The 17523-nt window shown below is 46.4% G+C and overlaps 1 protein-coding gene across 6 annotated transcripts in view; it reads right to left on the bottom strand.

Moving 5' to 3' along the window:
- The window catches only part of MRE11 (DNA repair and meiosis protein (Mre11)), a 154643-nt gene that overhangs the window by 65306 nt on the left and 71814 nt on the right, over positions 1 to 17523 (bottom strand). For all 6 annotated transcript variants that reach the window (XR_015543885.1, XM_087400837.1, XM_087400839.1 and 3 more), the window contains 4 exons: positions 3708 to 3790; positions 3363 to 3476; positions 3110 to 3190; positions 2919 to 2993 (listed from right to left, as the gene is read on the bottom strand). Coding sequence is in view for 5 of the 6 variants with exons in the window: in XM_087400837.1 (XP_087256963.1) it covers positions 2919 to 2993; positions 3110 to 3190; positions 3363 to 3476; positions 3708 to 3790 (353 nt within the window). In the remaining variant the exon portion in view is untranslated. The remainder of the gene's footprint in view (positions 1 to 2918; positions 2994 to 3109; positions 3191 to 3362; positions 3477 to 3707; positions 3791 to 17523) is intronic.

Genomic DNA, 17523 nt, shown 5'->3' on the forward strand with positions numbered 1-17523 from the left:
TTCTAGAGCAAAATCACCTCAACTCACTGCAATGTGTGCAAATGTGACATAAAAGAGGGTGAAAAGCGTCAAATCCAATTGTACAGGTAGATTTGAGTTAGAGGGAGCAAATCCCAACAAAATGGCGCTAGAGCAACTTGGAGCAGCTGGAGGAAGGCCCGAATGATTGAAAAGAGTCACATTGATGCTACAAATCCGTAAAAATTACTCAAGGAACAATTGTCGATACCACAAAGGGTACAAATCACAGATGTGATATGCCTCTCAATGTCTCTATCAATAAACGACACTCCAATCACTGTCCCCTAGGCAATATCGCAACCTCTAAACATATAGTCTCACCTCGATTGCTGCCACCATGGGACAAAAATCAATGGAGGAGAGATAATCACACAAGGGTGCCTACTTCAAGGTTGCATCAAAATACAATAGGGACGCTATTCCTGGAGTCTAACAATGTGCTAATGTTGTTGACACACAACCTTTTGGGAATATGCCAATGAATGTTAGACACTTTCTTTTGTATTGGAACTTACCGTTCTAATGAATGTTAGGCGTTTCTTTTTTGAAACGGCAAGCAATAATACACCTACTTTTTCTTAAAAGACCTATGCCATGTTGCCAACCTTTGACTGGTGATTATTGCTACTAAGTGCTCCATTGGCTCTCCAAAATCGTCTAGCATTGAAAGCTTTGTTAACATCAACAAAATCACACACCAAAACTTTTTCTTGGTGTTTTCTTTCATTGATTCCCTTGACGTGACCAAGTGATCCCACTTGCCTTGTGAATATGATTTCTACTAGGAATTTAATGGCCGGGTTAACTACTTGTTACCTTGTTCTTTTTGTGTTAATCATTGCTCCACCACTGTCTTGAGGCTTTTGGACATTAGTGAAAACTATATAGTTCCTGTTGTAATCATTGTCCTTGTGTAAAAGTAGCTTCACCAACTTGTTCTACCATTTACCACAAACACCATGTTGCATTATGAATTGACTAATGCCTCCAATTCTACCATGTGTCGCTCCAAGACCTACGAGCTTTGTCTTTTGGCAAACTCCTAATCCCATCTTTACTCTCTTCAGTGAAAATAGTGGGGTTTTCCTTGTCGAGTTTGTGTGGCCACCTTTGTCTTCCCTCATACAAAAGAGTTTCCATATTAGACCAAGCGTACACATCATTACCTATAGCTTGATGCCTCACATTGTCCAACAACAATCTCTAGCTATTAATCTATCAACTCTAGCTTTCTTGTTTGCTCTTTCTCTTCATACCTCATCCTATTTCGTTTTCTAAGCTCTTTTGTGGTGACATGCTTTATTCATAATCTTTGCATTGTATGTCGAACCACTTGTTGCAAGTTTTTTGTAATGTTTACCCATGTTGCATCCAATGCTTTTATGAAATTAACTGTCAAGGGAGAACCTTGTTTGCATATGACATTCTCTAGCAAATTGGCCGATTCCCATGACTCTCACTCTTTCATCCATCTTATGTGATGTATGCATGATGTTGAAGTGTCGACTCCTACTTTTTTGCATATTGAGGGTTAGAATCGAAGTCTAATTGCAAAGCATCATCATGAGATCTAAACCTCATCCACTTTAGCTCCTGTCTGAATTGCAGGTCAATCCACTGTTGATTAAACTATGTCCTAACCCTTGGGTAACTCCAACGCTAGTGGGTTAGTCTAGTCTTAACCCTAGCCACAACTAACTCTATCTTGGACCATTCAGAGACCCTAGATCTTGGGAGGGAAAAGAAAATTAGGGGCTCTAGAGAGCATCCATGTCATGGGACTCTAACATAATTGAATTTACACATAAATACCTTGGACATGGGACTTCTGGGAGTCCTAGTATGTGTGTCAGGCTCGTACCCCAAGAAAATTGTGCACTTGGTGTATTAATTCAAATTAATTGTGCCTTGGGAAAGTTTTCTGGTGACCATAGAAGAGTGGTAAATTTCCATTTACTATTTTGGGATTAAAATCTACAAGTTGTGTCCACAGGCCAGGAGCAGCAAAATTCAGGTGCATATAGGCCAAGATAGGTCAGTTGCGAGCAAGCAAGGCATGGAAAGAGAAGTCGCCCACCTTTAGGAGCCAGGAGGGTGCTGGAAAAGCAGGTCGCATACTTGTCTGGGTCCCAAGAGATGCCAAGAGGAGGTCGACTGTGTTTATGGCTGCAGGCAAGCTGATTCTTGGCAATTCTTGCCAAGGCGATTTTGTTTCTCGTGGTCTGCTGGTTGTTTTGGAGTGATTTCTGATGGGCGGTTTGACCTGGAGCTGGATCGTGTTGATTTCGAGGCCAGAGGAGCAAGACGATTGGATTCTGGAGCTGTGCAGGCTGTCCCAGGTTGTCTAGAGCACGGGCGATCTGATTTGTGGCTCGTGCTATTTTGGGACCCCTTCAGGCTGGTCGGACTACCTTTGGGCCTTCCACGCTGTGGTTTTGCTGGTTGGCCTTTGTATTGCTGCTTTTTCACAAAGACCAAGTTGTGGTTGGTCTGTTGCCGAGCAATAGAAGGCTGGTCGATGTGTTTTTGGGCTGATTCCAAACAAGATAAGGGCTCAACCTTGTTCGTGGGGTTTTCAAGGCTGGGGTTGCTAGCCACATGATTATGCACTGATATCTCTTGCTATTGGTCAGCTATTCTGCCTTGTTGTGCATTGCAATTCGCAGTTTATCAATCGAGGGGCGTGATGATTTTGTTGTGCTAAAGCAGAATCAAATGCTGTTCCAGCTCTACTTGTTGAAACAAACAGAGCATGTTTTGGACCTTCACACCAGGTATGTTGATTGCTATAATAGAAATTTGTATTCCCATATTTAAAAAGAGAACTGTAGGAGATGAGTTAGGAAATGATATTTAATTCAATACAAACTTCACAGGAGAAAAAATAAGCCTGCTACCTGTGAGTAGCTGCTACTTTTTGGAGTTGCAGAAACTACAGCTTTTGTTGAGGAGCCACCTTTCCTTACCCGCTCCTGAGAAATTCCAAAATATGTAGCAAGTATGAATTACACCAACTATTTTGCAGTAAAATGTTCAGAATCACTAGCAGAATAGAGCAAAATATCTGAATTTATTAGCAAAAGCATACCTGCATACACTGGCTTACTTTCTCGACCAGATCCTTCTCCTCCTTTATGTGCAGTACATCAGCCTCTTCCACAAGCTTAGCCTGCCAATTGTCAGTACAACCAAATGAGAAGAGCTAAAAAACATATGCTTTTCTCAGGACATATTTACTCCATGAATAAATAAAATAAGAGAATGCGCAAAACTTTGCTTTTCATAGAACTTGTAAATTTCAATTCTGAAAATCAAGGTCATTGTAGAGTTAAACGGCATGCCCTTGTTTCTTCCAGGTTGTGTTGTACACACGTGAAAAAAGCCTGCTTGTCATCTTTGTTCACAAACTCATGTAATGCAACATCCAGGTCATTGACTGGCAGAATCTCCATTTTCTGGAAACACAAACATTACTGGTCACTAGATTCAATTTCTAGAACTCCACTAGTGACCTATGCATTTTGCTTCTTTGTCACTCCTAAAATATCAAAGACAAAAAAGTTGCAGCTATATCATCACTTAGACAGCTGAAACATAAAATTCCAGGACAAAAAGAAAACAGGACAATGCACAACACTCTGTCAAAAAAAATTTAACATTCCATCAGTAACAAAGCTTCCATGTACCAGGTTGCTTTCAGCAACTAGTGCCTCAATATTTTGTTGATTCAACTCCTCTGGCCTCAAAAGCTCTTTTTCATCGTCCTTGTCTGCATTGAAAACAGTGTCTTAAGGAAAACAAATCCCTGGGTAACAAACATCCTTGCTCTTCAGCAACTGAACACGTACTAGAGATGGCAGTAAGGGCAAAAATATTAGGAGTGTCACAATTAGGACAATCATCATATAAGCAAGTCTGATGGCCATACTCCCCTTGCTGCTCCCTTCTCCCAGCTCGATCTCCCAAACTCTCTACTCCACCCCACTCTCCTCTCTGCCTCTTCCTACCGTCCCGCTCCATCCCTTCTCAGCCCTCCCTTGATCCCACACCGCCCCCTTGCCCGCCATTCTGCCTCTCAGCCAATGCCTCCTATCTCCCATACCACCCGTTTCAACCTCCTCCCCAACTCTCAACCCACCTTTCAGTCCCTCTTGTCATGACAAGAGAAATGCTTATTTAGTTAATTAATAGCTTTATTATTGTTAGGCACCAATTTGATGGTGCGGTTATATGTTTGTATTTATGGTCGATCAAGCGGTGTAAATAGTACCGCCAAACTATGTAACATTGGCCAATGATTAGTAATAAAGATGTGCACACACGTGTCTAGTTCCTAGGGGCAATAGGAAAGGAAAGGGTGCATTAGAGTACATTGAATGGTAGATACATGGGTCATAGGATAAGGGTAGGTGTTAATGGGAAGATGGAACCTGAGTGATCTCAAGGGACATTAATGAAAGGGTATCACCCTTCATTGTGAATCTCACGTAACATTCTCTCTACCACATTGCATTCATCCGCCTTCTCTCTCCCACCTTGCATTGCATGTAGGTCAAAATAGAAACAAGTACTCTCACAAGGGCGCTCTTCCCCATTGGAGGGCCAATTGGCATTCAAATTCTGCATGCATTGCACACATTTGCATTCTCGAAATCTTCACATTTGGTATCAGAGCAGTGACAGTCCACAGACGGGAGGAGAGCGAGGGAGCAATGTGGGGACGGGCAGAGAACGCTGCAAATCGAGAAGCGAGCAACAGCACGCGAAACTGTGGCAAACGTGACAACGGCAGCACTCGTGCACGGCAGAAAGAACACACGAACTGACCGGCCAACGCACCAAGACAAACTGCGGACGACATACAAGTGCGAGAAGCAACAATGTGGGAGTGTGAAACAGCAAAATCTACCAGCATAACATGTTTTCTGCGGACTGTGTTTTCTACACACACCCCAATTTTAGGCTGCAAACAAAATTCTCCTTCCCTCAAAAACTGACTTGAGAGTCTACAACAAGGGATTTCTTGAAAAATTTCGATGTTGGACGGGGAACAGGGTGTCCTAACGGGGTGACTCCCCCCCCCCCCCCTCCGGTGTGAATGTACCCTTAAAATCCTTAAACCGTGAGGAAAAGAGCCCTCCCCCCCCCGGTTCTCCGAAAGGGAAAGTCGGATCGGAACAAGATTTTAAGGGGGTGATCCACCCACCAAGTACCCCCTATAACAGTATCTAGAGCTCCAATCCACTCAAAATAATTAGCCCAAATAGAGTGTACCAGTTTACAACAGAAATACAAGAAGAAAGCGTAAAAGAAAGGGAAGAAGACGTCATTTGAACAGGTTTTTGGACACAAGCGAAGCGGGAGTCGGATAAGTACCACCAACTCTACGACACTTGACCTTTGCTGTAAAATAAACCCTCCTTTCAATATTATAGCAAGTCATTTTCTCTTGGTATCGAGTTAGGAAATATGGGGATTATACCTCGGGGCATAGCAGGCTACCATGGATACACCATGGATAGCTCTATCCTCTTCTATGGCACTTGCAGCAGGAGGAGACCAGAGGTGCTGGTATGCACGTATAGAGAGATGGTTTGAGCGATTGGGGCTCCACATGGATAGACTACCTCCCTTCCAGTATAGCATGGATGCTCCGTTTTCTCCCCTCTTATCACACGAGGTCAACCAGGTTATCCGTGAGGATCTACTACAGCTACACACATTTCGGACCTGCTTGGGACCGAGTGAACTCCCAATGAAGCTTAGCTTCTACAGAGATCACTTCTTACATATCACAATGGATGGTTTCATTGCCCCACCAGGATACACACAGATTCACCTACCCCACTCGCTGAGGATCTCTCTTGGACAGCAGTTCCGATTCTCTTCACACAGACTTCGCATCGAGAGCGACAGAGCAGAGCGACTACCCAGGGAGAGGCGCATATGCACACTGTGTGACATGCCAGAGGTTGAGACAGAGGAGCATTTCATCTTCAGGTGTCCTGTGTACTATGAGATCCGAGGGCGTTTCCACTGCCTCTTCAAGGATAGTTATGGTATTTTGGCTTGTTTCCTCTCCTACCCAAACCAGCGGTGTTTGGCAGGTTTCATTCATGAGGCACTTAGACATCGTGAGAGGATACTCCGAGCACGGAGATAGGAGCATACTTCTTCCTTGGCTGATCCCTCTCAGAGCTCTATCACGGAGATCTTTCAACTAGATCACATGGACCCCCACGAGACGAGGCCTCGACATGACCGTGACCCAGAGCCTATGACCTAACAGTTCAGACAGAGGATCGACACACAGATCACAATTGGGGACATCCCCTCCTTGTTTAGAGTCGGAGCCCGACCGACGGGGGTCACAGTAGCCCTGGTCAGACGCAGAGCTACGACCAGGAGACCTGCCAGGACCGCACCTCTGAGTGGCCGACAACACTGCCGACTTCATGCCTCCATTGCCTCATCCATCCTGATATCTTGCTGCTGCCGATGATGACGATGCTGAGATTGATATATAGTCGACCATCGACTTGACTATGTTGTACTTTAAACTTAGTACTGCCATTCTGCATTTTTGGATTTTGCATTGGTATGGACGCTCGTTTAGTAGCTCCACTACCACAGCTTGTTGTATCACGATTTTCACAGTCTCACAGACCCATCGGTCTTCCAAAGACTTTAAACTTTCTTTCTTTCCTTCTTTCACTTGATTACTACAAGGAAAGAATGGAAGGGGAAGGGAGATATAACATTGAACTTATTCTTTCTCCTCCATTACCCAAAGGAGAGAGAGAAAGAACACCTTTAACTCCCTCCTGAAGAGGATGGATTAGGTGAGAGTTAACACATCTTGAGTATGATAACCTGCAAATAGATTTACAACAGTCTCTCCTTCAAGAACCTCTGGATAGGGAGTTCTCCTTTCGTAATGAAAGAAGAAATGAGACCAGTTAAGACCAAGGTGATGAGTTTACGCCTTCACCTCGAAACCCAGCACACAATTATAATCCAAGTGCGAGAGCAAGAGAGGAGACTCCTGTTGATAAGCTGATTTTCCAACTTAGCAATATGATTGAACAGTCCATTATGACAAGATTAGGCACTAAGAGGACTTTAAACTTTGGGATGAAGAGTTGAGTACACCTTCCAAGAGATTCCAATTCCCACCGCAATAGAGAATCGAGTTCCCCAAATATGATGGGGCAAGGGAGGCTGACAAAATACTCAATTGGATTCGCCATTTTGATCTATACTTTGCCCATCAAGACAAGACCGAGCAAGAGAAGCTTGCTCTTGCCACATTGCATCTGCAAAAGGATGCTCTAATGTGGTGGTCTTTGTCACAATCAGGAAAAGAGCCTATTCATGAATGGTCTGACTTTGTGGAGCAACTGAAAGCCACTTTCATGCCATCGAGGCATGAAGAGAACCTGACCTTTAGTTGGGAGAGGTTTAGCCAGTTCGAAAATGAGAGTAATGCAAATTTTACAGCCAGGTTTTGAAAACTCTCTCTAGAGTTACCCGGAAAGAGTGAGGAAGATAGGAGAATGAAGTATTTAGCAGCCTTAAGCCCGAAAGTAAGATACGAGGTTGAAATGTTTAACCCGACACAACATAAGGACCTCACTAAGCTGGCTGAAATAGCCGAGAGAAAACTAAATCCTCATAAACCTTTCAATAAGGAGGGTGGGTCAACATCTAAGACCAACAACATACCCACTTTTAGGAAACCAAACCGGTTTAAGAATAATAAAGGGAAGGATAAAGCTCTTGTAAGGAATGTGAACAATCAATCACGTCCTGGATGGGTGCCATTTCCATCTATTACGGACGAAGTTGATTTGGGAAGGAAAATGTTTTGTGTGTAAGAAACATAAGCCCGGGCAGGTATGGCATAAGTGTCCCATTCTCTTGGCTAAAATTGCCAAGATGGATTCAGTAAAAGGGAAAGCCAATGTCATGTCAAGAGAAATGATTATTTAGTTAATTAATAGTCATTCAAACCTTATTATTCTTAGGTGTCAATTTCATGGTGCGGTCATCTGTTTGTATTTATGATCGATCAAGTGGTGTAAATAGTACCGCAAAACTATGCAACATTGGAGAATGATTAGTAATAAAGATGTGCACACACGTGTCTAGGTCCTAGAGGCAATAGGAAAGGGAAGGGTGCATTAGAGTGCATTGAATGGTAGGTACATGGGTCATAGGATAAGGGTAGGTGTTAATGGGAAGATGGAACTTGAGTGATCTCAAGGGACACTAATGAAAGGGTATCAGCCTTTCATTGTTAATCTCACGTAGCATTCTCTCTACCACATTGCATTCATCTGCCATCTCTATCCCACCTTGCATGTAGGTCGAAATAGAAACAAGTACTCTCACAAGGGCGCTCTTCCCCATTGCAGACCCAATTGGCATTCAAATTCTGCATGCATTGCACACATTTGCATTCTCGAAAAGTCTGGTTCTTCACATTTGGTATCAGAGCGGTGATAGCAGTCCACGACTGGGACGAGAGAAGAGCGAGAGAGCAGCGCGCTGAAATTGCGGTGAGTGTGACAGCGAGAGGACTAGCGCACTATGGAGAGAAAGCACAAGGCAACGGGACGGCGGTTCAAACCAAAGAGAGGACGACGCATGGAAGAAGGAAGCAACAGTCTGCGTGTCCGAGTGTGCAAAACAGCGAAATCAAACGACAAAACATTCATCATGTATTTGCTGTGAACAGTGTATTCTGCATACTTACTTCTTGGGGCTGCAACCCAACTTCTCATACCCTCGAAACCCTGAATTCTTGGGCATTTGAGATAAGGAAACTCTCCCGTTCTCCCAAACGAAAACTCGGATCGGAACAAGATTATAAGGGGGTGATCCACCCACCAAGTACCCCCTATAACGGTATGTAGAGCTCCAATCCACTCAAAATAAGTAGAAAGAAAGAAAGAAAGAAAGTTTATTAAAGTCTTCGGAAGACCGATGGGTCTATGAGATTGTGAAAATCTTGATACAACGAGCTGTGGTAGTGGAGCTACTAAACGAGCGTCCATACCAATGCAAAATGCAAAAATGCAGAATGGCAGTACTAAGTCCTAAGTCCTAAGTACAACATAGTCATGTCGATGGTCGACTATATATCAATCTCAGCATCATCATCAATATCATCATCATTCCCAGCAACAGCAAGATATCAGGATGGATGAGGCAGTGGAGGCATGAAGTCAGCAATAGAGTGTTGTCGGCCACTCAGAGGTGCGGTCCTGGCACGTCTCCTCGTCGTAGCTCTGCGTCTAACCAGGGCTACTATGACCCCCGTCGGTCGGGCTCCAACTCTAAACAAGGAGGAGATGTCTCCAAGTGTGATCTGTGTGTCGACCCTCTGTCTGAGCTGTCCGGTCACGCGCTCCGGGTCACGGTTATGTCGAGGCCTCGTCTCGTTGGAGTCCATGTGATCTAGCTGAAAGAACTCCGTGATAGAGCTCTGAGAGGGATCAACCGAGGAGGAAGTCTGCTCCTGTCTCCGTGCTCGGAGTATCCTCTCGCGAGGTCTAAGTGCCTCATGAATGAAACCTACCAAACACCGCTCGTCTGGTAATCCCATAACTATCTCTGAAGAGGCAGTGGAAACGTCCTCGGATCTCATAGTACACAGGATACCTGAAAATGAAATGCTCCTCTATCTCAACCTCCTGTATGTCACATAGTGTGCATATGCGCCGCTCCCTGGGTAGTCGCTCTGCTCTGCCGCTCCCGATGCGAAGTTTGTGTGAAGAGACTCGGAACTGCCCAAGAGAGATCCTCATCGAGTCGGGTAGGTGAATCTGTGTGTATCCTGGTGGGTCAATGAAACCCTCCGCTGTGATATGTAAGAAGTGATCTCTGTAGAAGCTAAGCTTCACTGGGAGTTCACTCTGTTCCAACCAGGTCCGAAATTCCAACCAGGTCCGAAAAGTGTGTAGCTGCAGCTCACGGATAACCTTGTTGACCGCGTGTGATAAGAGGGGAGAGAACGGAGCATCCATGCTATACTGGAAGGGAGGTAGTCTATCCATGTGGAGCCCCAGTCGCTCAAATCATCTCTCTATGCGTGCATACCAGCACCTCTGATCTCCTCCTACTGCAAGTGCCATAGAAGAGGATAGAGCTATCCATAATAGCCTGCTACGCCCTGAGGTATAATCCCCATATTCCCTAACTCGGTACAGATATGTGATCACCTAAAATGCAGCATCTAGCTGTAAAGGGGGTGACCCAAACTCAACCTGAATGATCTGGTAAGAAACGGATGACTTACCACGAATCATCCGTGATAGCATGATAACCTGTAGCCACTCCACACGGGCCCACTCTGTATCCGACAAGTCTGACCCCCAACAAGGACTGCCGTACATCCCCGCTGGGTGAGCCAAGGAGTCAAAAAGCAACCCCTTGGTGCGCGGATCCTCAAAGTGTGAGCGGAAGCACTGCCTCTCTAGCCTAGCCAATGAGGCATACCCTCTACTCAAGCGTGCCTACATTGCGGGTCTCATAGTGAAGCTCGATCCGGAGAAGATAACCCCAAGATAAGTGTATGATGAAACTATCTCAACAGATGACCCCGCAAATGTGAACTGCTCCTGACGCATGATGGCTCGAGATGTATTGAAGATCATGACCTTGGTTTTACCTAGGTTGACCTTCAAATCATGAGACTCACAAAAGGACTGTAGTGCGTCTAGCTGTCTCTGAAGCCCCTCTGCTGAGGAAGACAAGACAACCACGTCATCTGCATAGATCAAAATCTGGATCAGCGTGCCCGCAAGAGAGCAACCTACACCCCCCTGTGTCTGCATCACTGTCTCAAGCTCGTCAACGTAGAGGCCAAACAAGGTAGGCGACAAAGGACACCCTTGTTTGACCCCGATGGTACTCATGATCTCGTCTGTCCACCCGGATCTTGCCCGAACTCTGCCAGAAACTCTCTCGTAAAGTGCCATGACAACCCAAATGATCTCCTAGTCATAACCCAAGTCTTGTAGGCGCCGTATGAGGCGGGCTCTCGGGACCGTGTCAAATGCCTTGCGAAAAGCCACAAAGCAACAATAAACCCTCCGCTTTCGTGACCTCGCCTCCTCGATGATACATCTGAGCATCAGAGTGTGGTCCATGATTCCATGATCACGCCGGAATCCGGCCTGTCCTGCTGCTCCAAGTCCTCGACACTCTGCAAGTCTGCTAACCTCCGAGTCAAGTACTGATGCATAAATCTTGGACATGACATGTCCAATCATAATGGTCCTGTAGTTCTACGGGCTCATGGAATCCCCTACCTTGTGGATGGGTGAGATAGTGTTAATGGTGCAAGTGTGTGGAAATCCCAAACAAACTGCTTAATTAAAAAGCTTTGCTAAGATCGGCGGGGCTAGGAGGTTAATCCCATATGCAATGAACTCAGTGCATAGTCCCTCATGATCCTTCGCTCGGCCATTATGAAGTTTCATTACAGCATCCTTTACCCCTTCTCTGGTGAAGAGGGTGCAGGATGTGGGACGAGGCATGTGTGAGAGGCTAGGGACTGACTGATTTAGGATGTCATAAAGTATGCGTGCATAATCAAACCAGAACTGGGTGTCAGTGAGTGGCAGAGGGGACCGTCCTTCTAGAAATCTCCGCCAGAAGTCCTTAGAGTTGTTACTAAACAAAATGTTCAGTAGCTCCTCCTCGTTTCGACGAATGAATTCTAGTTTCTTCCTCCGTACCAATCTACGGTATTCACGTAGCATATCTAGTGCGCTCGGAAGACTGTTTTTGGTTTCAAATCTGAGTTGATGGCATAAGGCCTTACACTCATCATCGTACCAACTATTACAGGGTACGCTTCCAAGGGGTGGTGGGCGGGTGCATCGGGTGGTGTGGGAAAAAGCGTGAATCGCAGCCTCGTGTAGTGAGCAGGTGACAAGGGCAGCACGATCCTCTGAAAGGGGTATGAAGTCAATATAAGCGAGAAGTATGTACAGACGGCCAGAGTAAGAAGGTGAGTGATCCCGATCAAAGTGTATATCGTTGTAAGTGGAGTAAGCACTGAGTGGGGTGGAAGGTGCTGTGCGAAGGGAGGTGGAGATGCGAAAGAAAAGGTATGTATGATCAGCCCCTGGGGGGAGAGGTGCTACAGTGAAGTCAATAATGCGAGATGTGAAGACAAGGGATCCCATGATGTAATCAACAACACTGGAGCCCCCCCCATGTGGAAAGCATGTGAAAGCACCTGAAGCGGGCCATCTGTCAAGACCATTATAGATAATGAGATTATGTATCCTGTCTAGGTCTAATAGGGTCTGCCCATAGGATGCGAATGGACCTCGCCTGTCAGCCGAAACCCGTAGCATACCTGCCTCCTCAAGGTCAACATCTGCCAGTAGAGTGGAATCATCTCTAGAATCAAGAAGTGGTACCTGACGGACCCTTGTCCTCGCGTTGAAGTCCCCCACTAGAAGGACTTCTCCGCGGCTAGAAAAGTCAACGATGGACTGATAAAGGGCAGCAAATGGGGATGTCTCATCATCACCTCGAATATCTCTGGCAAAGTGGGAGGTCTCCGGGGAAAGTAGCAAACTGCGACAAACAGATCCTGGCTATCCATGTGTCGTATTCGGATCCAAAGAAATCTGGAATGTGTATCTCTCTGCTCTACTGAAATGATCCCCCGAAGTGTGGATCTGAAAAGGACTGCAACTCCACCTGAATCTCGAACTCCACCTCTACCCCTCGTCTCATCTCTGTAGGCAGACTCCCATGTATATCCGTTGACTATTGGAAGAGGGCGTTCTGGACTCTGATGTGTCTCTGTATAGAAGACTATGTCGTGGCCTGTATAGGATTCCGAGAAGTTCCCTGGTTCTGACCATAAGGTACCATTACAGTTCCAAATGGTGCAGGACAGGGTCTCGGATATCTGAGTCTCATAGACCCCACTTCCCTATGTAGGGGAGGGGACAAGTGTCCTACGGGGGCCTGTAAGAAGGCGTCCCTCTCGTACCACTGCCCACTTTCCCTCCTTCCGAGCCTGATCCCGCTGCTGCAACAAAGAGCGCCTCTCCTCAACCTGTAGAGGTGTGAGGTCCTCATCCATAGAGATCGTTGGCTGATCTCGAAGGACTGACCTGCGTCGTAGAGCTGAAATTCGTGCCTGAGTGTCATGAAATCGTATTATCAAGGGTTGCTCTCGGTTGGGATCTCTCCCCACCCGCCATGCCCTCTCTATCCTGTGCTCAGCCACACCCAAGGTAACAGTCACGAACGCAGTCGCATCTACCATCGGTGTAGCCTCAGTGAGTGGGATCCCGCGTACTCTGATGTTGAGAGCCTTACTGGATCTCTGCTGCTGCTCCATGACCGTAGCCGAAACGGTGACCCTTGCAGGTTCCTGTTTGGCCACGTCAACCCATCTGGGAGTCTCCTCAATAGCAGATTGCATGCTCGCAATCTGTGCCTCGACCACCGAGGTACTCCCTGGGGCAGTCTATATGGCTGTGACCTCATGTCGGAGCTGCATGATATCCTATCTGAGTCCCTGAATAAGACCCGCTTGCTCCCGAATGGGCCTAGCCTGCTCCAATATGATGCGGCTCTGCTCCTGGTTGAAGCGGACCTGCTCCCATGCGAAGCGAGCCAGCTCCATCTCACGCTCACGAAAACTATGTATCTCCGTGAGCAGGGTCTCACGGACCTCTGGTGTATCAGTCCACCCATGTCCATGTTGAAACTGTGGTGACTGTGGCATGAAAGTGTGGGACTGAGTCCCAAAACTGGACGGTGGCTGAGTGAGGAACGGAGATGAGAGTGGAATGGATGAGGCAGTCCCAACGAGGTGTGGGAGGGTGGGCTGACTGAGAGGGAGAGGGGAGAGTGAAGCGTAATGCGGCACAGTGTATGACACCTCCAAAGTAGGGGTCATAAGCTGTGCGAGAGCTGTAACAGGAGAAGAGAGAAAGGGAACAATAACCGGCGCCATGGGCATGAGTATGTCACTGATCGTAGATGTAGATGGAGCTGAGACTGGAACTAGAGCTGGGCCTAAAGCGGGGACTGAAGTCAAAGTAGAGACAGAGATAGAGGGAGCTAAGGTTGGAGCTGAAAACGAAAATGACACTGTAACAGGAGTTGAGGTTGAGGTTGAGGTAGAGATAGAGGCTGAAGAAGCTGAGGCGGGTCCTACCTTTGCCTTGTTGTCTACCCCGAGTCCACTTTGGTTGTAACGTGTGTTCACATCCTCCAAATTTAGTTGTGTCCTTTGCTTTTTTTTGTTGTTGTTGTTATTTTCGTCTTTCTTGGCTTTGTCCCCCATTTCTCTTGGGGTGCGAGTGCAGATCTTAGTGTTAGTGTTCAACCGGGAGCGGGAGCGGGAGCGGGAGCACCAGTTCCCCTCCCATAATGGGAGGCACGTCTAGTGCGAGGTGGTGGAGAGGTAGGGCGGAAGCTTGAAGTGAAGAGGCAGCCAAGAGGTGGAGAAGGAGGAGAGGCTAAAATGGCGAGGATTTTTTATTTTTTATTTTTTATTTCAAAGGTGGTTGTGGTTTCTTTTTTTTTCTTTCTTTTTTTGGAAGTTCCCAGACAAAAAAAAAAAAAAGGTGACGAGGGGAGCAGAGAAGGGGGGGGCGGTGGATGAGCGGAAAAGAAAAGAAGGGAGGGAGGTGGCTGAGTGAGGGGGTAGCGGGGAGCGAGGGGTGGCTGAGGGGAGCGAGGGGCTGAGCAGGGGGTAGCAGGGAGCAAGGGGTGGTTGAGGGGAGTGAGGGGTTAGTGGGGAGAGAGGGGCTGAGAGCTGCGAGGGAGAGCTGAGCGGGAGAGCGTGAGCGTAGAGGCAGCTAGGGAGCGTGAGCGAGGGAGCTGAGCGTGAGCGAGGGAGCTAAGCGTGAGCGAGGGGGCTGAGCGTGAGCGTGGGCAAGGGGCTGAGCGTGAGTGAGCGAGGGAGCGTGAGTGAGCGAGAGAGAAAGCAGTAGCAGTGTGGCAGAGGCTAGGCGGAGCAGGAGCAGCGATGGAGGCTACGGGAGGCTACGGGAGCAGCGATGGAGGCTACGCAGCAGCGATGGAGGCTACGGCAGCAACAACAGCGTCCAGCGGGAGCAGCGATGGAGGCTATGGGAGCAGCGATGGAGCAGCTACGGGAGGCTACGGGAGCATCCAGCGGGAGCAGCGATGGAGGCTACGGGAGCAACGATGGAGGCTACGGGAGTAGCGATGGAGACCAAATGGAGTGTACCAGTTTACAGCAGAAATACAAGAAGAAAAGCGTAAAAGAGAGGGAAGAAGAGGTCATTTGAAGAGGCTTTTGGACACGAGCGAAGCAAGAGTCGGATAAGTATCACCAACTCTACAACACTTGACTTTTGCTGTAAAATAAACCCTTTTTTTTTAAATTACAGCAAGTCATTCTCTCTTGTTTTACTAAAAGGAAAGAATGGAAGGGGAAGGGAGATATAACAATGAACTTATTCCTTTTCCTCATTACCCAAAGTAGAGGGAGAAAAGAACACCATCACCCCCTCTTGGGGACCCAGAGCTCTTCGCAATATTCTGAGGGCTTTTTCATTCCTGCTCTCCCAGTCTGTGTTCTTATCAGACGTCTCTTGTGCTGCTTTGCTAGTCGATTTCTTTTCTGTTCTTGCAACAACAGACCACAATCCCTTTTCCATGTAGTACAAACACGGACTCAACTGCCAAGCTGGAAAGTTTTTGCCAGAGAAGATCACCAACTTCATCGGGTCAGCAAGCTTGGTTTCCATCTCCTCCTCTGTGGCTCAGATACCAACTGTTCTGCTGTGACTACTTCATATACCACACACACATACGATAACCTTTAGGAAAGCACCCAAGAGCAATAGACTCAAAATCTAACGATACTTTATTATTGCATGTCATAAAAACTGCAATGACAACCATCAAGGATCCTCCTCATCCCTACCAGGCTTGTTGGAGGACTTTACAACTAAAACCTGATTGAGAGCTTACAAAGAGAATCAGGGAATTGGACAAGAACTCTACTACTTTACCTTGCAACGAGCCTTGAAATAGAGTGTCAATGGATGAGAGGCAAACGAGTATCACAATGCAACAATCACACGACGAGACACCCTAAAGAAACTTATGAGAATCCTCCACAGATGGATTAGGTGAGAGTTACACACATCTTGAGTATGATAACCCACAAATAGATTTACAACAGTCTCTCCTTCAAGAACCTCTTGATAGGGAATTCTCCTTTCGTAATGAAAGAAGAAATGAGACCAGCCAAGAACAAGGTGTTGAGTTCACGCCTTCAACTCGAAACCCAGCACACATGGATTATAATCCAAGTGCAAGAGGAAGAAATGAGACTCTTGTTGATAAGCTGATTTTCCAGCTTAGCAATACGATTGAACAGTCCATTATGACAAGATTAGGGACTAAGAGGACTTTAAACTTTGGGGATGAAGAGTTGAGTACCCCTTCTAAGAGGTCCAAATTCCAACTGCGAGAGAGAATTGAGTTTCCCAAATATAATGGGGCAAGGGAGGCTGACAAAATCCTCAATTGGATTCACCATTTTAAGCTATACTTTGCCCATCAAGACAAGACCAGAGAAGCTTGCTCTTGCCACATTGCATCTACAGAAGGATGCTCTAATGTGCTGGTCTTTGTCAAAAACAAGAAAAGAGCCTATTCATGAATTGGCTAAGTTCGTGGAGCAACTGAAAGCCACTTTCATGCCACCGAGGCATGCAGAGAACCTAACCTTTCGTTGGGAGAGGTTTAGGCAATTCGATAATGAGAGTAATGGAGATTTTACAGCCATATTTTGGAAACTCTCTAGAGTTACCCGAAAAGAGTGTTGTTCGTTGGGAGAGGTTTAGGCAGTTCGATAATGAGAGTAATGCAGATTTTACAGCCATATTTTGGAAACTCTCTCTAGAGTTACCCGAAAAGAGTGAGGAAGATAGGAGAAAGAAGTATTTAACAGCCTTAAGCTCAAAAGTAAGGTACGAAGTTGAAATGTTTAAGCGGACCACGCTTAAGGACCTCACTAAGCTGGCTGAAATAGCCGAGAGGAAATTGAATCCTCATAAACCCTTCAATAAGGAGGGTGGGTCATCATCTAAGACCAACAATATACCCACTTTTAGGAAACCAAACCGGTTTAAGAATAATAAAGGGAAGGGTAAAGCTCTTGTAAGGAATGTGAACAGCCAATCACGTCCTGGATGGGCGCCATTTCCTTCTATGACGGACGAAGAGAAGAGGAAGTTGATTAAGGAAGGAAAATGTTTCGGGTGTAAGAAACATAAGCCAGGGCACGTATGGCATAAGTGTCCCATTCTCTTGGCTAAGATTGCCAAGACGAATTCAGTAAAAGGGAAAGCCAACGCATCCAAGCAAGAGGGTGAGGCTTCTACCTTGTCACCCTCGAAATCTACCGTGACTATCAAGCCAATAGTAATGCTTTCCATTCAGCCAATACCTTTGGGTCTCATGATCTTTTTA

This window comes from Dipteris shenzhenensis, chromosome 29, assembly GCF_047967505.1.
Source record: "Dipteris shenzhenensis isolate YYH24624 ecotype China chromosome 29, Dip_SZ_1.0, whole genome shotgun sequence".
In the NCBI taxonomy this organism is placed as follows: Eukaryota; Viridiplantae; Streptophyta; class Polypodiopsida; order Gleicheniales; family Dipteridaceae; genus Dipteris; species Dipteris shenzhenensis.